Source organism: Camelus dromedarius, chromosome 10 (genome assembly GCF_036321535.1).
Source record: "Camelus dromedarius isolate mCamDro1 chromosome 10, mCamDro1.pat, whole genome shotgun sequence".
NCBI classification, from domain to species: domain Eukaryota; kingdom Metazoa; phylum Chordata; class Mammalia; order Artiodactyla; family Camelidae; genus Camelus; species Camelus dromedarius.
Genome location: NC_087445.1, coordinates 58,943,454 through 58,968,255, shown reverse-complemented (window position 1 = coordinate 58,968,255; position 24,802 = coordinate 58,943,454). Strand labels below are relative to the sequence as shown.

Sequence of the window (24,802 nt, the reverse complement as noted above, 5' to 3'; positions counted from 1 at the left end):
TATGAATTGGATTAAGATAAATAACGTGGAAATTGTGGAGAGGCTGAAACATGCTCCTGACTCTAATGTAAAGTTTGTCGTTTGTCGTTGACCCCCTGGAGGGTCTCAGTTCCTACAACCGAACATGAACAACTGAGTCTTTGTGAAAGGTGAACTGAAGTTTTAGATTCCTTTTCCCTTCTCAGAACTTTTGGTTACATCCCTTCTTGTTCCTGAATAGACACGTTTGGGGCATAGGCCTGATTTGGGTTGGCACCTCCTGGGGCTCAGTTTCCAGGGTCGAGGTAGAGGCACAGGGTTCATGTCCTTTCTGTGCCTCTAACAGCAGGATTCAGGCACCATACATCTTTGCCCTTTGTTTTGCTAACTTTGATAGGCTGAAAATTGTAGTGGTCGACTATATCTGCACTTGTATTTACGTATCTTTTCATAAAGCTTGAACATGCTGATGATCATTTATTTAAAGTATCGCTGGGGGAAGGGTGTAGCTCAAGGGGTGGAGCGTATGCTTAGCACGCATGAGTTCCTCGGTTCAAGCCCCAGCACCTCCTCTAAAAAAAAAAGCCTAATTACTTCCCCGCTACAAAAAAAAAAAAAAGTCTGTTAAAAAAAAAATAAAGTATCACTGTGTTTCTCAAGATCTCCTGCAAGGGTGCAGAGGCTTTGCCTCCTCCTCGGGTGTGCTTGGCCTGTGTGACGCGGACCCCCACGTGATGTTTGGTGCCCTTCCTCTCAACTCCCACATGCCTGTCCTAAATAATTTGACTGTGTTGAGGATGTTACGTTTTCCCTTCTAGTGAGGGAGGAGAGAGAGTGTCTGGTGCTGTGCTGGGCAAGCATGGGAAGCACCCACATGATTGTATGAAAAAGGAAAGGGACCAGATATCTCTTGGTTTTTTAAGCCTTTGGCACAGATTCTCCAGGTCAGTTTGTTAGGAAGAATTTAACTTTCTGCCTTCTGAACAATTCTTCTAAGTTTCTGTAGCTAAATAAAATCTGTAGGCAGTTTCCGCTGTCTAAGACCTCGAGGGCGCTAGGGCAGAGACCCCTTGCTGCTGCTGCCACGGAGGCTGTGGGTTGCACCCCCTGCTCCTGACAGCTCCTGCTACAGTGGTACTCAGCTGTTCGCGGATGCAAGCGTCTGGTCTGGTAGTCCCTCAGGGTCGGCCTGCCTGCCTTTCCTCCCTCCCTTCCTTTTTTATTAATACATTTTATTAACATTATTATTAAGCTAAACTTGAGACTCCGTGTGGCTTTCACCAGTTGTTCCACTTTCTGTCCTCTTTCTGTCCCGGGATCCAGTCCAGGGCACTGCGCTGCACTGAGTTGTCACATCTCTCTCCCCAGACTCCTCTGGTCTGTGACAGTTTCTTGGCCATTCTTTGTTTTTCATGATCTTGGAAGTCTTGAGCAGTACCAGCCAGGTATCACGTAGAAGGCATTTTGATTTGGTGTTTTTGTTGGCTTGTTTTACTCATGCTTATGAGTTTTTGGAAGGACTGCCACAGGGGTGAAGTGCCCTTCTTGTCAAGTGAGGGGTCACGATACCCACATGGCGTCACTGGTGATGTGAGCTTTGGTCACTTGGTTAAGAGAGTATTTATCAGGTTTCAACCCTGTAGAGGTAACATTTTCCTCTTTCCCTCTTCTGTCCTTTGGAAGCAAATCACTAAATCTAGTCTACCCTCCAGGGGTGGGTAGAGGCAGGAATTAAGCTCTACCTCCTGGAGGCGTATCTGCATGTCTTATTTAGGATTCTGTAAGAGAGACTTGTTTCATTCCCCCAGTGCATTTAATCATTCAGTCATTTATATTATGGACTCACGTAGATTTATTTTATACTTTGGATTAGAATTCAATACTATGTTATTTACTTTGTTCCTCAGACTTGTCCTGGCCTTGGCCATAATGGGGCTCTTTCAGGGTGGTTCCTGTATCCCTTTGACTTACTCCACGCCCCAATTCCTTTCTGGCACTGCAGGATGCTTCAGGTTCATCTTGTTCTCTTCCCTGCCCCAGCCCTAGAATCAGCCATTTCTCCAAGAGCCTGATTCCTTTTATTGGAGGATGGTGATTAAAAACCAAGATCTGGGTGCTGGGTGTGCTTGTTGCTGCCAGGTTGTGCCAGGCTGTCATTGCTTCTAGGCCCTCTGGAGATGCATATGTATACATCTGTGTATCTCTATCTGTATGTGTGTGTCTTCCTTTAAAAATTACTCTGGAAAATTTCAGGCAGATATACAAGTACAGATTCTCAGTGTCTTATCATGTAGCTTGAACAGTTATCAATTAGTGACCAATCTTGATTTCGTTTATATGGCCCCCTCCTTATTCCTCCTCCCACACCCCAATTATTTATCTTTACATGAGGACCTAAATGAGGCCATGACTTTTTAAATTTATTTTTACTTTTTGAAATAATTGTATATATTTAAGGTGTACATTATAGTTTGATACACATATACATAATGAAATTACTTCAGTTAAGTTAATTGACACATCTTTTTCTCACGGTTACCTTTTATTTGGCGAGAACATCTGAAATTTACTCTCTCAGCAGATTTCCAGTACACCCGATTATTTGATGTAGATCTAAGTAACTATTATTTTACCTGTAGATATTTCAGTCTTTATCTTTGAAAAATAAGAACTCTTTTACATTTTTTTTTGTTTTTCATTTTTAAATAAATCTGAAAATTGAGGTAGATGTAGTAGAAGTATGAAATGCAGCGCTTGCGAAGTTTCATAAATGTGTATGTCGCTCAGTTTGAGACCCAGGACATTTCCAGCCCCTTGGAAGGCTCCCTAATCACTACTGATTATTTTTGTAAGAACTTTTAAAAAACAATCAACCATGATATCATAATAACACCTAAAAATTTAACAGTAATTAAACAAATCAAAAATCAAATATCTAGCTATTTGCCATTGGCAGGTTCCTCTCTCTCCTCTGCCCCCTCCCCTGCCCTCCCCTGCAGTGTGTTGGCTGAAGAGACGAGCGCTGAGTGTATTGGTTGCTTGTTCCTTATTTTATCGCAGCTTGGATTTTGCCGAGAGTACCCCCATGGAATTAACATATTTCTCTCTCAGTGGCTTTCTTGGTGGAAATTTTGTCTCTCACATTGTGGTTAGCTAATCCCAGCACAGTAATGGGCAGTCATTCTGTCTTTGGAGAAGCTTCGTCAGTAAGATGGTTTCACCAAAGATATTATCCCTGGTGCCTGATTTAAGTTCTCCTGCCTCACTCTGCTATAAGTCTAGAAGATTTCAAAACGTTTGTATCTTTTCTGGTATTCAGTTCTTTTAGGAAAATGGAATAACTTTGAATGTAGGAGAGACATTTATTATTCTTGGCTTTGTTTTCCTCTCTTCTAGAAGCTAAATGACAGGACAGTATAGTTAGCTAGTAAACCTTTTTAGTCTTGTTCCATAGGTGTGTCAAAATTATTTGCATACAAGCTAGCTATGGTTAAAGTTCTGACTGAAGGATCTGCAGTACAGAAAAGTGGGTTAAGCTGTAAAAGTAGTTAGTTTCAGTTGTGTTTGATTTGCTAAGCTCTCCTTTTTTTTCTTTTTATATTATAGATCAGCTTGAACGGGTCTTTTTACGACTTGGCCATGCTGAAACAGATGAACAATTACAGAATATTATATCTAAATTCCTTCCTCCTGTTTTGCTCAAGCTGTCCAGCACCCAAGAAGGAGTACGCAAGAAGGTAAACATAGCCGTTGGGCGAATTGAATGGTGAATAAATGGATATATTTATGACTTGAGTTTTCTGTCCCCATTATTGAAATCTAGCTTCATTATCTCAGGTAAGGCCTTGGAAATTGGAGAATAAGTCTCTGACCAGGGTCCACGATTTAAAAGTACCTTTTGTATGCTTAGCCCAGCTGCATTTAGTAGCAACTGTACACTTGGCATCAGTACTAGGTGATATAATTGAGATACTTATTCTGGAATGTATGGAGGCTTGATCTAAAAATCCATGCCCTTGCTTCCAATATGAAAGTCAAGTGGTAATGGGGCAAAAATATTCTTTAATCATTGGCTGACTGTGAATATAGCCTTAATTAAAAGTAAGCAAAAGAAATATTTTTAAAAACAAGGTACTATTGTATGGTTCCTATTTTAGGATTTTGAAAAGTACTGTTGCTAAAAGTTGGATCACTATCACATCAGGGTTTTCTTTTTTAACCTAATGTTCTACATGGAACATTCGGCCCCTTCATTTTTAAAATAGTTCATTAGAAAATAAAATAAAGCAAAATAGCTGATTAGTCTTCAGTGTATTTATACGAGACCTTTGGGGTTCTGGGCTGTGATCAGGTTTCATCCCTTGGGCCATGCTAACTGACTGGCTGTGCCTTCCTGGAAGTCTGCCCCAGTAGGCATTCTGAGGCCTGATTTGAGTTCAGCAGAGAAAGAGTATCTTTAAGAATGTCTGTTACGTTTGCAGGAGGGAAAAGGGCATTCTTGTCATGTGTTTGACGTGCCTGCTGTTGCTGAGTTAGATATGTGTTTGATTATGTCATTCTATTTAAAGCTCTTCTTTGGGCTTCTCTTACCCTCAGAACACTAGGGTATAAAAGGCCTTCATGTGTTGGTTTCTGTTTTTTTTAAATTTTTTTTGTATTTTAGCTTCATCACTCTCATCATTCATTTGGCAAATATTTACTGAATACCTTCTGTATGCCATGCGTTAGGGATGCGTTGGAAGGAAAGAAACATCTGCTTGAGGAGACCAATATTAGACAGTCAAGCAGATAGTATACAGGTTTAAATTGTAGTAAATGCTGAGAAAGGGTTCTATGGAAGAATATATTTGGGAACTTGATTTAAATGAAGTGTGGGGCGTAAGGGAGGCCTCTGTGGTGGGAGGGAAATAGCCAGGCAGAGAGATGGGGAGGCCACTAAGAGCAGAGAAGGCCATGTGCAGAGGCTCTGAGCTGGAACAGAGTGTAAAGCCTTCAGGGAGCCGAAGACCACAGTGATGCGCCCAGTGCACCAGGGGAAGAGTGGTGGGAGGTCAGGCCTGGGGAGTGGCCATTGGAAAGGGCACGGGTGGTTGCGACACAGGCACTCTGGCTGCTGAGTGGAGAAGGACTTGCAGTGGAGATAGGAGAGAAACAGAAGGAAGGTTTTGCATTAGTCCAGGCTTCTAAGCTTAGTAGTTTCAGTAGGCTTTTGGTTTGTTTATTTGTTTATTTTTACTTAGGATTTTTATGTTTCCTTATATTTTATCTCTTTGTAGAAAATCATTCATGTGTAACTATCTACTTTACATGTTCAGTTATATATTATTCACTTCCATCATACTGTTATTCTTAATATTCTGTTATCATTCAAGTGGAGAAATTCCATTTGTGTTTCTAATTTTATTGATTATTACTACCAAAGGTTTAATTTTTTTATGGGTCATTTTAAAAGGAAAAACAGCTTTTAGATTAATTTTTCTTTTTTAAATGTATTTTTCTTCTATTTGTATTCAAATTATTTCTTTTTTTGGTATGTTTTTTGGTATGTTTTTCTTGCATAAGGTTTCCATTTGTAGAGTAATGGCACAGGTTATTATGTGCCAAGAAAAGTGCTAATCACTTAAATCCTCACAGGATTATGTGAGGTGTAGATATTATTCCCCTTTTACAAATGAAGCTGAGGCTTGGAATGATTAAGTAACTTGTTTAAGGCCAGATAACAAGTGTTGGAGGCAGGATTTGAACCCAGAGCTCTAGAAGGTCAAAAGGTAAGCTTGGCCAGCCACCAAACTACATGCTTTGTTCTTTATTTTAATTTAAAAAGCAAAACAAAACAAAACCAAAAATGACCTCAGCTTACGGGATTGCTCTTTGGTCACTATTTTGGTTATACCCCAGAGTTATACTGATGAGCAGTATTAGGTTATTTTATTTTTGACCTAATAATTAGTTTATAAGAACATTGTTTTTTGGTTTTAAAATCGTGTAAAATTTGCCTGGTTTTACTGCATTCAGATTTCAAACCATAGTGAACGAATGTTCTGGTCTTTTAAAGTATATTATTTCTGATGTTCACAAAAACTGTTCATAAGATTAAAAAAAATACTTCCTTTTTGGGGGGACGTGGAGCTCAGTGTGCGGTAAGGCATTCAGCACTGTGCTTTTATTTCTCAAGGAGCCTGTCTTCCAGTCTTGTTGTAAAGTTGATATTGAATTTACAGCCTCCTGCTGCTGCTGTAGTTTTTCTGATTGTCCTTTTAGTTTTAATAGTTGCACCTTGATGTGTTTTGATGTATGCATCGAAGTTTAAGATCTTGTCTTTCTTGGTAATTATATTGCATATTTTTCTTATCTTTTAAATCCCATTTAAGATTTTTTCCCCAACTCCCACTTTATCTGAGATTACTTTTGTAACCAGTGTACACTTGATTGATGAATCTTTGCCCCAGCCAACAATTTTACCTTATTTACTTTGGCTGTATCTCTTCATCAGTATAATTGAGATGTCACATTTGTGTGTGTGTGTGTGTTTGTGTAATTGAGAGATGTCACATATTTTTGAGGTTTGAATTGAGGGCATTTACATCCGTTGTTACAGTTATTAACCTGTTTCATCACTCGATCTGTTCTCATTCTCTCATCTCCCTCTTTTACTTTCCCTCCTCGTCTCCTCCCACACATTTTCTCTTAAGGACTTTGATAACCTGTGTTCTGTTTTAATATGATGATTAATCAAGCAGTTTTATCCACATTCTTAAATTTTCAGTCATTACTTTGTATCTAAGTAAACAGAACGTTTTACTCAGTTACTAGCAAGTAAATTATTTTATCATGTTCAGATTTCTTCTTTCTTCCCTAACCTTCTATTTCTTACTTCTCTAGGAAGCACCAACGATCTGGCAGCTGTTTTTGGTTGGATCCTGTCTAAAATTTTGTATCACTTAACTATTGTTAGGATTCTAAGCAATTTTCTTTTTTCAGTTTTCTTAGTTACCCTTGTTCTGTCTCTGCCTCCCCACTCTCCACTATGTTCTCCAAGGTATTTTTTGTAAATAAAAATATATGTGTTAAAGAGCTTTTCCAAAGAAGGCCCAGCTTCTTATCTGTTTTTCAAGCCATAGAATTTTGGAAAAAATGTTTCATTTTTATACTTCACTGCTTGGCATGTCACTTTTGGGAAAGTGTACAGATTTGAAAAAGGACATGTGGAGCTTGTTCCCTAGAAATTTTCTTTAGATTTTCTTCTCATATTCCAAATAATGCTGAGTTGGATCCATTGGTGAATTTTCCTAACCTTTTTACAAAAAGCTTGAAGAAAATATACAAAAATGTGTTTACTTTGAGTGATGAAGTAGTACAGGTGATTAAAAAAAAAACCCTTTTGAATCCTGTGGAATGTTGTGCAACTATTACAAAGAATAAGTTATGTTTGTATTAAGAAGCTTCTATGTTTTTAACTGGAAACAAAAGTGAATTCTGTGCTAATGTGAATAATACATAGCTCATTTTTGTGAAAAATAAATACAAAATCTAAAGATGTAAATATGTTTGTAGAACTTTTTGTGAATACAGGGAAAGATGTGAGGATGAGCACCAGACTATTAATTCTGGTGTCTTCATGTGGTTGTGAATGGATGAGGGAAAAGGCAATTATGGTTTTTCACTTGGGGCTTGATGTATGTTTCCCTTTTATTTGTTCTGAAGTACAGCTATCTGGTCAAACTTTTTTTTTTTTTTTAATTTGAAGTATAACTATCTGGTCAGACTTTTGTGATTTGTGCACTCATGTGCTCATACTAATACCTCTTGCAAATAGAATCAATGTAACAATTGGAGTTTTGGTTATTATGTAGTTAATAAAATATAGGTTATAGATAATGATCACAAATCTAGAATACACTTACCATTATTGGACCTTTTTCTTTTTCTACCACATAAAATAAGTCTGTCATAAAGGCAGAGTATCTTTTTTTTTTATTTTTTTAACATTTTTTATTGATTTATAATCATTTTACAATGTTGTGTCAAATTCCAGTGTAGAGCACAATTTTTCAGTTATACATGAACATATATATATTCATTGTCACATTTTTTTCTCTGTGAGCTACCATAAGATCTTGTGTATATTTCCCTGTGCTATACAGTATAATCTTGTTTATCTATTCTACAATTTTGAAATCCTGTCTATCCCTTCCTACCCCCTACCCCCTTGGCAACCACAAGTCTGTATTCTATGTCTGTGAGTCTGTTTCTGTTCTGTATTTATGCTTTTTTTTTTTTTAGATTCCACATATGAGTGATCTCATATGGTATTTTTCTCTTTCTGGCTTACTTCACTTAGAATGACATTCTCCAGGAGCATTCATGTTGCTGCAAATGGCGTTATGTTGTTGGTTTTTATGGCTGAGTAGTATTCCATTGTATAAATATACCACCACTTCTTTATCCAGTCATCTGTTGATGGACATTTAGGCTGTTTCCATGTCTTGGCTATTGTAAATAGTGCTGCTGTGAACATTGGGGTGCAGGTGTCTTCGTGAAGTAGGGTTCCTTCTGGATATAAGCCCAGGAGCGGGATTCCTGGGTCATATGGTAAGTCTATTCCTAGTCTTTTGAGGAATCTCCATACTGTTTTCCACAGTGGCTGCACCAAACTGCATTCCCACCAGCGGTGAAGGAGGGTTCCCCTTTCTCCACATCCCCTCCAGCATTTGTCATTTGTGGATTTTTGAATGATGGCCATTCTGACTGGTGTGAGGTGATACCTCATTGTAGTTTTGATTTGCATTTCTCTGATGATTTGTGATATTGAGCATTTTTTCATGTGCCTATTGATCATTTGTATGTCTTCCTTGGAGACATACTTGGAGACATCTTTTAATAAAATCTTGTGTATGAGTAATTTCAATATGTGAAATTTTGTAGTCAGTGAAACTAGGAATTAATTTTATATTGACTTTCAGTTATTTTATTTTAGGGTTCCTATCAATTTCATAGTGAATCTTAAACTTAACCAGGATATCCTGTAAGGTAACTGGTAATTTCTGGATAAACTGGATGAAAGAGAAATAAGTTTTATATTTCTGCTGATGTCATTATACAGTACATTTCCTGTTCTAAGGAAAATGAGATATGTTATGTAGAATTCTATTTCACAGCGAACCTTGTATGTTTAGACTTCTTAGAAAAGCTAAAACTGAGAGACTGACCACACCAGGTGTTGACGAGGGTGTGGAGCAACTGGTGCTTTCAGAGACTGCTGGTAGGAGAGTACATTAGGGTAACCGCTTTGGAAAACTGTTTGGAAATATCTTAAGGCTTATATGCATACTTCACAACCAAGCATTTCCAGCCCCGGGTTTATATACGGTAGAAGTATGTATACATGTGCACCAAAAGACAGAGCTAAGAATTTTCATAGCAGTGTTATTCATGATGCCCCAAACTGGAAATAATCTAATGTTTATCATGATGTAGGAGAATGGATAAACCCTGGTTTTTTTCCTACAAGAGCAGTTGAAAGTAAACTACTGCTGTAAGCAGCAACATGGATGAATTTCAGCTATAATGTAGAATGAAAAATGAGTTCATCCTGTTTGTTGCATTTATATAAATTTAAAGATGCTGTTAGAAGTCAGGGAGAGGGGTTGGGGAGAGGGGTGCAGGGCCTTTGTGCTTCTGGAGTCACAAGGGTGGGTTTACTTTGTGAGAATTTATTAAGCTGTACACTCTCATTTGTGCACTTCAGCTATATGTTATACTTTAATTGAAAAGTTTATTAATGAATAAATGAATATAAATGAATTAGCAATAAGGAGAACTGATTGGGACAGAATCTGTTATACCTGAGGCTGGTGATTCTGTAGGCTCACTGATAGAGGTTAGCTCTTATCAGTTTAGTCAGGGAGAAGATTTAGCAGATTCCTTGTTTTTTATGGGTTTACAAAGGATTCCAGGCAGTGGATAACCACATGCAGGCAATGAATCAATATTTACGGTGATAAAATACTGCTAGAAGAAAATTGAGTAGTTAATGCAGTTAAAGTTTTTACAAAATTGTCATGAAAAAGAAAGTATGTAGTTGTGGGCATGATTGTCTATTACCATCAATAATGATTTTCCACAGGGTTCTGGGAATCAGCCTAGAATAGATCGACTTAAGAGGTTTGGTTCCTTCAGCCTGGCTCCTCCTGATTCTTTCCTGTTGTCCTGCTGAACCCCAGGTCTGGACGGGCAGGAGGCTGGATGAAGTATGCGTGGTCACGCGAGTCTCTGGGTCTCTCTGTTAGCTGTCGGGTTCCAGGGATGTCTCACAGTGACAGACACTTTAGATGAATTGAGCTTAACTATCAGTGTCTGATAAGGTTAAAAACATGGATCCTGGAGTCAGATCTGCCTCTGCTGCTTGCTGGCTCGGTGGCCTTGGACAAGTTACTTCACTTCCTGAGCCTCTGCTTCCTCCCAGGTAAAATGGGAATGGCGGTACCACTTCTCCAGATATTGTGAGAATCAGATGAGATGAGGAATGCAGAGTGCTGTTCTGCGTGGAAACTGCTTGATGAATGTCAGTTATTTCATGATTATTATCATTCATTTAACAAACATTGATTGTTAGATTTGTTGTTATTCTTAAGATACACTGATTTCATTATAGCTGTAGACAGCTTTGAACTTCAGCTGTGAACATCCCTACAGCTCTTCATAACACTTGCTTTGAAGCTACAGTGCAAATTTCAGAAGTGGTGGAGAATAGTGGAACCATGGCCCTTTGGAATAGTCACTTTAAATTCTTGAGTCTTAGGTGAGGCTTTCTAAAAATCTTATTTCTCAGTGTTCTTCTCTTAGCAAGATAGTCCTACTTTTATAGTGAGATTGGGGCCATTTGACATGAGCCTCTGTAGCTTCCTTTTGACCCGTGGGAATTGTGGACTTCTCCATCTGTTTCTGTTGGCTTTTCCCACTTAAAGGAGAGGAAACTTATTACTGACTTAAAACTCTTTAGTAGAATCAGATGATCTTCAGAATAAAGTAAAAGTTCCTCAGCTTTTTACCCAAATCCAATCATCACCTGGGCCCTGCTTTTATCTCTCAGCACTCTGTGTTTCACTATAGACCTCTTAAACCTTCTTCCAGCTGATTTTCTGCTTGGAACTTCGTCTGCTCTTCAGGACTTTGGTTGCTGTCACTTTCTCCCTGAAGTCATCCTTGATGTTGGCAGATACTTTTTCTTCTTAAAACTCACAGTACCTTGAGTGTTTCTCTTTCTGTAGTATTCATGGTGTGTTTTCATTAGTTTGGGCTGCTGTAACAGAATACCATAGACTGGATGACTTAAACACTTATTTCTCACAGTTCTGGAGGCTGGAAGTCCAAGGTGAGGGTGCCAGCAGGGTCTGGTTTTTCACTGGGAACTTCATGGTTTTCAGAGGGCAGCCTTCTTTCTGTATCCTCAGATGGCAGAGAGAGAAAGAACTCTGATCCTTCATCCCCTACTAAGGACACCTATGTCATCATGAGGTGCTCCACCCCCATGACCTCATCCAAACCTAATTACCTCCCCAAACCATCACACTGGGGATCAGAGCTTTAACATACGAATTTTGGGGAGACCCACGTCAGTCAGTAGCATGGTGTGTTGCAGTCACTTGTTCACAGCTCTTCTGGGAGACTGTGCCTCAGTATAGGCCCATCTGGGATCTCAACTTTAAAGGACATCATAAAAATAAATTCACCAGCAAAATTCTGATGCATGGATTCTTGGGGATAGCTTTTTGGAACCAGACTCTGATATTGTATATCCCCTATCTGGATGTCAAATTTATATCCTTTAAGAGAACAAAGTAGCTACTATTCATTAAGTAATATCTGAGAAATGCATTTGTTTTTAAGGTCTGATCAACAATATCTTCCTGTATTTTAGGTAATGGAACTGTTGGTCCATCTGAATAAACGTATAAAAAGCCGCCCCAAAATACAGCTCCCAGTAGAGACGCTGTTGGTTCAGTACCAGGACCCTGCTGCAGTTTCCTTTGTCACGGTGAGTTTTATCTTGGAGTATTTTCTGACTTACAGTAAGTTTTCTTTCATGATGTTTATTAGATGTCATCAGTCTATCGACCAGCCTAGAATTTCACCTTAGACTGTTTCTAAATGAAGCATGAGATGTTTTTCTTCACATGGACACACTGTTTTTCCACTGAGTGTTAATCTGGAAGGAGTGGTAGGAACAGATAACGTGTGACCGTCCACACAGGGCAAAGGAATGTTGGTGTAATGACTTGTCAGGTATGTTGATGTATAAAAGAATGCTTGATTCTTAGTAAAAGATTTAGCGGTCAGTCGGAATAGAAAGAGAAGGGTTACATAGCATAGGCCTGAAGGAAGGATGATAGAAGAAGAAAAAATGGTAAGAGATAGGAAGGCTGAATGAAAAAAACAATGTTTCTGATGTGTATATATATATATACACACACACATACACAGTATACATTGAGGATGGTATTCTTTTTAAATAAGTGGAGTCAACTGTGGCTGGTAAGAAATATTCCTATTAGATGTTCTCTTCATGAAAATTAAATGTAAAAAATGTTGACGCTGTGTGATGACAGAGATGTTCTCTTCCTGACCCTCATGGTTTCTAGCATCGGGGCAGAATCTGTTGCATCTTGTCTAACGTCTGGGTTCCAAACCTTTGGAGCCACCTACTGGTCCAGACGTCTTGTCTGTGCCTGCTCTGGACATACAGTAGCTCTGTTACACATGTTCCTTCCGCTTAGCGAACAGAAACAGTGTGTACCAATAAAATTGCCAAATAGAATGTCTTTAAGACAATAATTTTATGAAGTCTGTTCTAAAGTGAAGAATTCTTCAGAAAAGCAAATCTTTATCTTATGCATAAATCCAGACTTGCATTTGTGGGTTTGCTTAAAACGAGGCATTCACGTGGGTTTCCGTGATGCGCCGACGACGCTCAGCTTCCCTCGCCTCACCGTCCGTTGTTCAGTTCTTGGAGTGAGGACCCAGAGTGCTGCCATCCGCTGAGCGTACTTTACTCATTGACCGCTTGGGAAACGGCAGCCTAGGATTTAAGATGCGACCTCGTCTTAGCTTGAAAGGGTTAATGCGTCAGACTGGGAGATCTGATGCTGACGGGCAGAATTGTAGGTTTAGGCAGATCAGATGAGTACTTTTTCCTTTTCAGTGAAAAGTAATTGCACATATGAGTACTTAATTTTTTCCTGCAGCTTTATCGAGGCATAATTGACGAACAGACTCGTCTATATTTGAAGTGTACAGTGTGATGATTTGATAACATGTAAGTGCTTTAGACTAGGTCATCCTCCCTCATACGAAGCCCGTCTAAAAGCATGTGTTCTGAGTAAGCAGGGCTGAGTAAGCGGAATTATTCTTCCTGTGGTAGAATAGTTGGTCAGGCTGTAACCAACAGGTGATAAACACGTGGAAGGAGGGTGCAGTTTCTTTGTTATAACGTAACTGCCTAAGTTATCAATCAAACGATTTTGTTGAAATCCTAGAGTATTTCCTTCGTGCTAACTTGCTTTTCTCTCGTTGCATTAGAATTTTACTATAATTTATGTTAAGATGGGCTATCCTCGCCTACCTGTGGAAAAACAGTGTGAGCTGGCTCCCACGCTTCTCACTGCCATGGAAGGGAAGCCGCAGCCGCAGCAGGACAGGTATGCGTTCCTCAGTCACCTTATTTCCCACCTGCGCGAGTCAGCAGCTGCCACTCAAAACAGGTCTACACGCTGGTTTCACTGGGGCAGATGCTAAGGCTTGCGTTGAGCTCTTCGAGCTGATGGTTCTGTGTTAACCTCAACATTACTGTTTTGTTTATGCTGTTATAAAATTTCTTGTTGTGAGCATGTAGGAAAATGTGCAGAACTTAGATTTTTTTCTCAATCTAAATGCATTTTTATTTTGGTCAGTTATTTTGAAGCAACTGATGTTCTGCAACTGCAAACAGTTATAAAATGCTTTTCCTCAAACATTCCTGTCTTGGAGGTTATAAAGTTTCAGAGCAGTTTTCTTAAAGAACTGATTGCTCCTTTGTGTTCATATGGGAATCAGAGAAGCAAAAAGTTTTAGACTATCATCTTTAGCCTCTAGGCTTACCCCAAAAGTTCTGTATCATAGCCTTGTGGTGGTGAGAGTGAAGAGTGCAGAAATCGTGGAAGAAAGATGGAGTTAAGTCATGTTTTTACTTCACTTTTTAGAACATGTACATTTCTAAAAGACTATAATACTGATATTTACAGGTAAAATTAACAGACATTATAAACACTATGTGAAATTGTTTTCATGTGTTTTCATAGCAGAAGGTTTAGTGAAAGCAGGCATTACTGAAGCTGTGTTGCTTAAATTCACACAGTGGAAACTTAATGTTATATTCCAAATATTGACATGATTGATGTTTAATTTCTTTTGATTTAGAATGACTTTATTTTAATTAAATGTGGAAAGGAAAAAGTTTATTGAAAGGACATGTTGAACTTTGGCTAAGGTTTAATATTAAATCTCTTGTGGTAATAGATATTAACACCGAGCCCATATTTTCAGCTGTTTTTGGCTAAATGTCACTTATCACTCAACATACTGAGCTCTCAGTAAGAAAGAAATCTAGGCCAGTTCCTAGGTTAGGACTTCGTAAATTAGTGGTGTTGACAATGAATGGCCCTTGCTACAGTTGCCACTTTTTGTTATGTGATTTTTTTTGTTTTGTTTTGTCTGTTCTTTGCATGTATAAAAACCTTATTTTTTAAATAGTTGCAATAAATGTAATTATCTTTTCAGCTTAATGCATCTTTTAATACCAACCCTTTTTCACATGAAATACCCTGTTGAATCATCGAAATCAGCTTCTCCGTTTAATCTTGCTGAGAAACCAAAGACAGTGCAGCTACTTTTGGACTTCATGCTAGATGTCCTTCTGATGCCTTATGGGTAAGTTAAAAAAAAAAAATCGAAACAAAGCAACCTTGTTCTTGACTGCTTTTACTGTGCGGAGTCAAGTACTGTTTTCAGTGATTCGCCTTTCACTAGAAAGTGAATGTGTCTCTGGTTTGTTTGGCCACGGCCCTGACCTCTTCTAGACTCCAGCCCGACTGGTTTTGACCTTAGAGGTGTGGGGCTGCTGTTGTGATTTCAGACTTGATCTGTCCAAGCTGAAATCAGTCTTGCCCCCTAAAAATCGTTCCCCTTCTTCAATTACCATCAGCGCTGTGGTGGTTATCTTAGCCGTGCACGCATACAGCTATAAATTGCCTCCCTCTTTGCTCTTCCTTATTGCTGCCATGTCAGTTCCATGATACCTCCTGCCTCCTCCATGAAGTGTCAGGAAACCATTCCCACCGCTGCCATCTAGTTTTGGCTCTTTTCAGCTCTTGTCACGACTTTCTCACCAGCTGCTCTTCAAAACTGTTTACACTGCCACAGAGTTTCCTGGTTTTTAAAATGTAGAACTTACTGAGTCACGCCTTAAAATCCTTGAGCTGTTATTTTTCAGGCATTACATGCACTCATGCATTTCGTGTACTCTGTATCTCCTTGTCTAAGGGAATACAGTTCTCTCTGCTTAGTATGCTTCCCTGTCAAAAAAAGAAGGGAGAAGGAGAGAAAGAAATGCTGAAAGAAAGAAAACAACGAGAAACACAGCCAGAAAAACCACTTTGAAAAGCAATCACAAACTAGCTTCAAGTCAGCTGTGTTGTCTCTGACGTGAATTCCTTGCCCTAGGGACAGGACACTCTTCCCTCATCCTCATAACGCTGAAGTCCCGTCTCTGTTGCCACTTAGTGTTTTTATTGCGTTGTTGTCCTGTCCCTCTTCCCTAGACTGGGAGCTCTTTGAAGTCAAGAGCCGTTGAGTCTTGCTCTGGTGCCCATGTTGAGATTTGCTTCCAGCCTACTCGTTTTCTAGGTTGTCCTGCTGCCAGAGGTGCTTCTCTAAAACACTGCTTCCATCATGTTTCTTCCCTGGTCAGAGAGGTAATATACACTCTAAGCCTGGCATGTGGGGCCCCGTATCGTCTGTCCCTCAGTCCAGCCACAGGAGAGTGCACGCTGTGTGATTTCTTCCCTCTCCAGTTGGCTCTCCTCCCACCCCTCTAACCTGGTGGCTTTATGTTCTGGACCTTCCACCACTGCTGCCTGTTCCCTGCTTCCACTGCCTCTGTCACATCATTTATTTCCCTGCAGTTTCTTTGCCGTCTGGTCACACATGTGCTTTTCCATGTGTTGGGCTGTTACTCTCAGCTTGCTCCGTGTGGCAGAGACTCAGTCTTACACCTCCTGGTGTTCCCCTCTCCTGTGCTCATTAGGATGGTGTTTTGCACGGTGTTAGCTCCTCAGTAATTATTGATTGATTGATTTTCTGCTACCAGGCTTGCTATAACTTAGAAATAAATGAAAACCTCCTTTCATAATTGTTAAATCAGGAGGCAGCCAGAACTGGCAGGTGATGATGGCTTTGGTAATTTAACTTTGAAATCCAAATTTAACTTGGGCACAGAGTGTACCCAAGCCAGTGATTCCTCACATTTTTCTTACCAGTCAGAATTTGCCTTGTTTATATAAAAAAATTAAAGTGATTCTTTAACAGGTTTTTTTTTTTAAATAGATGAATTTAGGAGTTGAATGGATATGTACCTATAGTAATGTGGAATAATTTCCTGCACCATTTGGCTCCAAGTGTTTTCTTTAACTTTTATTATAATGGGTATTTTATTTTAATATCCAGTCTGACAATTTGTCAGCATAGAATTTTAGAATTATAAATATTAACTTGAGTTAATATTTATATCAAAATTTTCATTTTGTAGATGAGGATTACTACTTAATTGGTTCAAAATGAATTTGCCAGAAATCTTATTTTTAATCTATGGAAGCTAAAAATGAAATAGGATGGTAAATTAATGTTAGCTGCAAAGTTGTGTGCTTTGAACATATAATGGGAAAAGCTGATTCTTACTATGATTTTTCCTCTTGGGTACTTTAGAATTTTTTTCATTTTGGGGACATAATGTGCTTGTGTGGTAAGTGGTTTGGAGGTTTCAGTGGGTTTTCTAATGCAGGGATAGAAGGAGTTCAAGGAGAATTGAAGGTGAATTACACCTTAACAGAAACTGGGAATGATTATAAAAATGTTCTCTGCTTTGGATATAGAACAATTTTTTTAAACTTCCATTACAGTCAACAAACCTTTCTCTGTATTTGTCAACTAAAAATTCAAAATGTAGCAGGTCCATAGCAGCTTTTAGAACAATTATTCATAGACTGAGAGTGAACAAAGTATTTCTATTCATTGTTGGCAACTATTACAGTGTATTTGTAACCAGGTTGAGCAGATGTACTCTGATGGTTAATGTGCTGAAGATGTAGATAGCTTTTGTAGATAGCTTTAAATTTTTTATCTGTGATGAAATTCTAATTTCCAATGTTTATTCTTCTAGAAAAAAAAATCTGTGGGAGGAAAGTATATAGTTGAATGCATGCTATATGCATGTGTAAGTATGTGTTTTTGGAGAGGGGTTAAATTTCTATTTCTTTTCCAGATACGTGTTAAATGAATCCCAGAGTCGCCAAAATTCATCTTCAGCACAGGGTTCCTCTTCAAATAGTGGGGGAGGTTCTGGAATACCGCAGCCTCCCCCAGGAATGAGCTTTTACGCAGCTAAACGAGTCATCGGTGATAACCCGTGGACACCTGAACAGCTGGAACAGGTAATCGCCCTGCTGTTCATACGGAACTTGACCTGGTCCTCTGCCCCTGTGAGGTCCGGGGGCGTGTGTGACAGGGTTCCAGGGTGCTCAGGCTCTGATGAAATCGGTTGGAAAGGAGTGGTTGGTGTAGTGTGTTCTCGTCGTTGTGTCAGTTTTCTGTTAGAGCCCCAGGGAACGGGAGGAGTGGAAAGAGCTCTGCAGCTTTTCTCGTGTTGCTTGCATATTTCAACTCTAAAATACGGCCCGCTTGCAAGTTGAATATATTTCACTTCTTTCATTTTAGTTTTTAATTAATTATAGGTTTAATGATTATCTAGCTACCTTGGTGCAGGCAGTTAAAATACAATTTGTCTTACATTGTGCAGCTTCTTAGGGCTGTACATTTTGTGTAAAGTGAGGAATTCCTGCACTCACCAGTGACCCTACAGGGGAAAGGCGTGACGCCCTTTTGTGTTTCTTCCCAGGCATTGGAAGATTGGCATTAAGAACTTTACTCTGGATTTAAACAGGACACAGATGTTTTCTGAGCAGCTTTTAAAAAAGGCTGGTGCTCTGCAGAGAAGGTGCCTCACTGTGTCTGTCACCAGGCACCTCAGGGAGGAACAGATGAGATCAGTGTGTAATTATTTTGGAATTCAGTCAACACGGATTAGTCTTCCGATCCTTCCTGTATCTCTCCAAGAGTCTAGATGGTTTGATCATTTTTCTTTTTGACAATGTAAGTGACCACTGATCAAAACAGTGTTCCCAGGAGAGGGAAAAAGGCAAGTGGGCATTCTTGCCACTCACAGATTTATAGATGATTCGTTCAGCGAGGGTTCGATTTGTTTAGATTAACTTCTTGATGTTTTGTAGATCTTTTTCCTTCTTAAACCGTGATGTAAGTAAGAAAGAAAGGTAAATAGTCACAGAAGCTGTGTGATCTGTGTGACAGGCACTGGACTGAATACTTTGAGTGCTTTATGCCATTTAATCCTCACAGCAACCCAATCAGGTATAGAAGTTGTTAGTTGCATTTTGTAAAAGGAACTGAGGTTTTGAGATTCACCACAATCTCACTCCTAGAACTAGGCTTTAAATCTAGGTCTCTCTGAGGGCTAAAACTGTAAGTGCTGGAGAATAATTGTTATCATTAAATTGTAATCTTAGTGGGTCATTATTTGCTAGTTTTTAAGGGCCTCTGTATGCCTTTTGTCAGTTTTGTGATCTAGTGTTGAACAGTTTAGTTTCCAGGATGAAAGCTGATTTCCTTTAATTCTTAAATCTTTTGTTTTACATTTTTCCTTCAAGATTAAACAGCTTTTTTGTTTTTAGTGACAAAGTTAATGATAATGTAAATACTTAAGTAGTGCAGAACATTAAAGTGAGAAATTAAAAATCACCTGGAACCCTGCCATCCTAGTTCGTCGCTTATCTGCAGCCTGCTCTGTGTGTACGTGTGTGCACCCAAGTGCAGTTTTACACTGTGCACTTTCACATACCATGTGATACATTGTTTGAAGTTCATTTTTTTCGGTTAACAGTATACCAGGTTTTTAAATAATGTCATCCTTTTAGTGTCTGTATAAAATTTAACTATGTGTAAACAACATTGTATTTTTTAAACTAGTCTCCTATTAATGGACATTAGTATTGCTTTCAGTTTCGTTTGCACATTTTTTTGTTTGTATCTTTGTGTAGTTGACTTCCATAACTACTTTTTGTGGCTGCAGTAAGTGAGTCTTCTCTGTTGTAGCTCTTGGTGCAAGTCAGTTATGTTGAACAAGGGGAAGACAGGTAGGCATTTTCATGATCTGTTTATCTACCTTTTTAAATTGCATCCTTTATCATTTAGTAATTGTGAACTTTATTAATCCTAATTTATATATGTGAGAACTATTAGGTAACTGATGTTTAAAGGTGAAGTTTTATTTTTCAGGTAATGTTTATTCTGAAAGAGTTATTTGTGATGAAATTCATAGCTCCTTCACATTGCATGAAGTTCTAAGCAGACTCTCTCTTCAGCCTGTGTTCCATTTTAGCCCATTAGATTGAATACTGTTTGATTATAATTTCACTTGCATTGTATGTTTGAAATCATACTGTTCTCAGTATTGAGGACAGAACTAGCATGTTAACACTAGAGTGGAGCTCCATGGAACGTGAGGTTAGTTCTTTTTGAGCTGTCAGAACAATCCATGGAGCACTAGCCTCCTAATGTGCCACACTCGTACCTGGAGGCTCCAGCTTGGGACTTCGTCATCCTAGGAAGGCTGCGTGTCGCCCTGGCCTCGGAGGCTGAGAGACTTGGGTTTGGATCCTGCTGTCGTCGTTTATTAACTGTGTCTTAAATTTCATAAGCCTTGCCCCCATTTCCTTAAAAATGGGTATAATAATCCTTATCTCATAGATTGTGAGGGTTAAATGAAATCGTGACTATACATGGTTTAGTAGAGTCCTGGCACATTGTGTGCCTGAGTGGGAGTGGCGGCTGCTGTCCTGTTAACCCCTGGTTTATGACCGTGCTCACCAATCCGGTAAACAGACACTTCAGGTTGGTGGTCTTCGTTTCCCTGCTCAGTGTTTTTCCCTCCCTTCATTTATCCACAGTGCAAATTGGGGATCGTGAAATTCATAGAAGCTGAACAGGTGCCTGAGTTGGAAGCTGTTCTCCACCTGGTGATTGCTTCTAGTGACACGCGCCACAGTGTCGCCACCGCAGCAGACCTAGAGCTGAAAAGCAAGCAAAGGTAAACTATTTCCCTTTCACACTGTCCACGTTGAAAAGAGGCTAAATTTCTTAAAAAACAGCTTGTTCAGCACATATTCGTGCTTGTAGGGTTTTGTGTAATGAGACATTCAGTTTATGAGGCTGTGAAATAGACCTAATTTGTAATAAAGACAGTTTGCTAAAAAGCAGAATTCTGTGTGAGACAAAGGAATGAAAGCTGTTTGGAGCAGCAGTTTAAAGTCAGAATGGGTTAGGAATATTACTGTAAGAATTGAGACCTTTGGCTAGGTAAATGAATTTAAAGAACTGATGTTAAGAAAAATGTCAAAACCCAGAAATTACTTGTTTTTGATTTTTCCTCTATCTCAAACCATTTGAGTTGGCTTTTAATAATGAGTATGTAGATATTATGGTTAATATGAAATGTAGGTCCCATGAAAAGAGATGCTGAATAGGTCTTTACATGGGAGGAAATACAAGTAGTAAATAAGCTCATAGAAAATATTTTATATAAAAAATCTGGTCAATGTAAAATAAAACAATGGTATATCAATTTGCACCCATTGGTAAAAAAATTGTGTGACAGTTGATAATTCCATTTAAGTTTCTGTTGAAACCACTGTTCTTACACTCTTTTGATTGGCACAATAAATTGAAATAATTGTTGAAAGCATGTTGTTGTAGGTAATGAATCATAAAAATATTTACAGTATTTTATCTAAATCTTCTGGGAATGTATCCGGAGAGAATCATTCAAAAGAAGAACAAGGTTTTATTTAGAAAAATTTTACATATTTGTTCATTGTATTGTTTCCTATAGTTGTTTAAAAAAAAACAAAAAGGAAACAAATTCAGATTTCCACAATAGGAAATAGTTAAGTAAATTAATATATGAAATATATCTGCCCAAATAATTATAATAAAGCAACATGTAAATTGCCCCCAAGTAATGGCAAATGAATAAGGAATACAAAATGAGATACATGTTGATTTAAAGAAATGGCATATTCAAGGACTGAAGAATACATAAAAAATTGAAGATACTTGGTTGAAAAAAAATCAAATTATAGAATAGTTCTTTTTTGAATTTACTTTAATGCTTAATGTAATAAATAACAGGCTAAAAGACAGTGGAATGTTAAGATAATAAAGCTTTATAATAAATTATGTATTGCAGTTTTCCTTCTCCAAAGAAACCAGTACAAGTAGGTGTAACAGAAGAAGGAAATTAACTTTACTGTATCTTAGTTTGCTTGCTGAACTACAAGCGCACTGTGTCTGTGTGGTGGTTGAAAACAGCCTACCAGAGGGCATGGGATGGGTGTTCAGGACAGGCCTGTTTGTCGTGGAGTTAATTCTGGTCATGCCTCTTGCTAACTGAATTTGGAAGACTCAGCCTCTCCAGGCCTTGGAATCCGTGAGATGAGAAAGTAACTAGAGTGTACTTAACATCCTCCCCCAGGTCTAACATTCCTTCATGCTGCTTATAACTCCATCTTCCTTGTATCTCCTTCAAGGAATTTATTTGGTTTTGAAGTATCAAAAAATCTTCCTTTAAATCTTCTCATTGTGTTTGAACTGGCCCGATTGTTTATGCCATATAAATGGTTTGGATTGTTAGAAATATAAATGTGGTGCTTAATATTTGAATTAGTTTTGATTTGTCTGTTAAGACAAATGTATGCATTTTTCCATAAAAATAATATGACATTGTTAAGAGGGAAAAAGTGAATTGAGAACAATATGTAGACATCTCATTTTGTTAAAGGAAAATCCCCAAATACCTCTTCAAGCGGCGCATGTATGTACTGAACTGTTTCTTTGTCTGTCTACCTGCCGTACCCATCCACATATTCTACACACACGGGAAAGAAGGTTAGAAAAAGATCCACCAGAGTTAGTGGTCACTGAAAAGGAATAGAGAGGGATATGGTGCAGATTACGAAGAATTTTATTTTCTATATTACTCATTTCTGAATTTTCACGAGAAAGAAGATAGTGTGGTTAAATCTCACTAATCAAATGAAATGCAGGATTGCATTATTATTAGGTTCATAAAATAACCTACAGAGGGTGGGTTCCAGTCACTAAACACTGTCTAGTCTAAGTCACCTTATTGTGGGGCCCAGTCAGGAACAAGTCTTAGTGACTAATGGCAGCGTGACTGCTCTGTCCAGTTAGGTGCTCTAACTAACTGCACGTGTGTGCTGGTAGATAAGAGAGGATGCTGGGAATCACAGTGACACAGCATTAGGGAAACGCGGTGGGCTGCAAGCTTCCTAGGGTTGTGGCTTTGATGTAGACAATGTTTTTTGTCACTTTCCTCATCACTTTTGAATTTCCAAGTGGTTAAAGAGAAGAATCATGGGACTCTGAACAAGTACAGTGTGTCTCTGCTCTGTTGGAACTGCTCCGTGGCATCAGCCCTGAGAGTGGAATGCTATCTGGTTTTCTTGTGCGGAACCAGATTGGGTCATCGGATGCAGGGATGTATTTTACATTGAATCAGGGTGGGATAAGTGACTTTTTTTTTTCTGTTTAAAAACTAACTTTGATAGAAGTTAATCCCTTTCCTTCTCTTCTGTAATGTCAGTTGCACATTTCGTTTGTGTATTTATGTGTTTTCCTTTCATAACACATATTGGGGCTATGATATTTTGAAATGATTGAAGTGGAGAAAAATAATTTTAACAAGCTGTGTTGAAACCTTCTGTAGCTTGATTGACTGGAATAATCCTGCCATCATTAATAAGATGTACAAGGTGTATCTTGGAGACATACCACTGAAGACAAAAGAGGTAGGTGGTTTTGGTTTATTCTCACATCATCACAAAAACTATTTTGCTGACATGAGCTCTGTGTATTTGAACATTTCCTCCTGGTTATTTTGATTTAGGCTGAACCTGTGATATAGGAAATACGAGTTTTAAGCCATACTAGACTAGGTGGATTAAAGTCTCCTGGCAACTTAGTTTATCTGATCTGGTGTTTTCAATCAGATGCTTGTTAAATAAGGATGGTCTAGGTTAGGCATCAGTAAACTTCTGTGAATGTTTTAGGCTTTACTGGCTATTATTGTTCTGAGGCTGCAACTTCTCAACTCTGCCTTAACATGAGAGCAGCCACGGGCAGAACGTACCTGGATGAGCATGGCTGTGTGCCAGTAAGACTATTGATACTGAAATTTGAATTTCATATAATTCTCACAAGATACAATTTTACAAAATGTTATTTTGATTAAAAAAAATCATTTAATAATCATTTGAAAAAACTAATCTTACCTCACAGGTCTTACCAAGACACAGGGTGGGCCAGATTTGGCCCGTGGGCAACAGTTTGTTGACCTTAGTGTAGAATTTAGAGAGTAGGTAGGTTCTTCTGAAGTCTCGAAGTAAGATGTTTGCTAAATAGTGTAAGTCTGTTTAGTGTACTGGGTTAAAAGTGATTCCAAGTCTAAATTCAAACGTGCAAGAATTGCTTGCTTCCTTGCTTCCCAAACCATAAATAGTTGTTTAAAAAAATCGTATTAGCTTCAGTTCGATTAATTTGAGTGTGATATGGCAGAAAGAACAATTAATTGGGAATTGGGATGCCCCTACCCTGGATTCTAGTCCTGAATAGATGCACATAAGTGTACTGGAGAGGAGAGATTTGGTCAATCACAGACTTCTCTGGGCCTCATGTTGTTCATGTAGGAAATGAAGGGGTCGGATTAGATCAGTAGTTCTTAGAGTGTGGTCCATTACGCTTGTCGGATTACAGAGGAACTTTTAGAGGTCCACAAAGGAAAGGAATTTTTTCCTTTTTTTTTTTTTTTTCCCACCGTGTTGCTATTTGTATTGATGGTGCAGGAGCAACGGTGGGTGTCAGCTGCTGGAGTCCTAGCACAGATCAAAGCAGTGCCACTGAATAACGCTAACAATCATTCTCTTCTTCACTGTCAGAGCTCATGGTTAGAAAAAAAGAGAGAGACAATAGAATTCAGCTTGAGTATCCTTGATGCAGCAGTAAAAACGTATTTTACCTTAAGAGTAGAGACGCAAGCTCTGGTTATTGATACGAATATTTGGTGTGTATTTTCTCTAAAATGAAAAAATGAGGTGTCAAGTGAAACAATTAGCATGCTCTATTGGCAGCGATGAAGACTGAGCTTTTCAACAAACATTAGAATTTTGGGAAATTTGTGTTCATCACAATGAACTTGACAGCTTGTCAGTACTTACAGATTTTTCTAATGAGATTGGTCATGAGATTAATGTGATATTTCTGTGTGTGTGGCTGTTTTATTTTATAATGAAATATTTGCTTAACTCAGTGAGCCAATATTTTCCAAATGACCTGCAGTGTTACAGAAGCACACAAGGGTAGGAGA

General features: G+C 38.6%; 1 protein-coding gene across 3 annotated transcripts in view; it reads left to right on the top strand.

The window, feature by feature from the left end:
• The window catches only part of ECPAS (Ecm29 proteasome adaptor and scaffold), a 90,076-nt gene that overhangs the window by 18,815 nt on the left and 46,459 nt on the right, over positions 1 to 24,802 (top strand). For all 3 annotated transcript variants that reach the window (XM_064490392.1, XM_064490390.1, XM_064490391.1), the window contains 7 exons: positions 3,586 to 3,716; positions 11,900 to 12,016; positions 13,558 to 13,676; positions 14,794 to 14,943; positions 17,552 to 17,720; positions 20,310 to 20,449; positions 23,147 to 23,228. In XM_064490392.1, the coding sequence (XP_064346462.1) occupies positions 3,586 to 3,716; positions 11,900 to 12,016; positions 13,558 to 13,676; positions 14,794 to 14,943; positions 17,552 to 17,720; positions 20,310 to 20,449; positions 23,147 to 23,228 (908 nt within the window). The remainder of the gene's footprint in view (positions 1 to 3,585; positions 3,717 to 11,899; positions 12,017 to 13,557; positions 13,677 to 14,793; positions 14,944 to 17,551; positions 17,721 to 20,309; positions 20,450 to 23,146; positions 23,229 to 24,802) is intronic.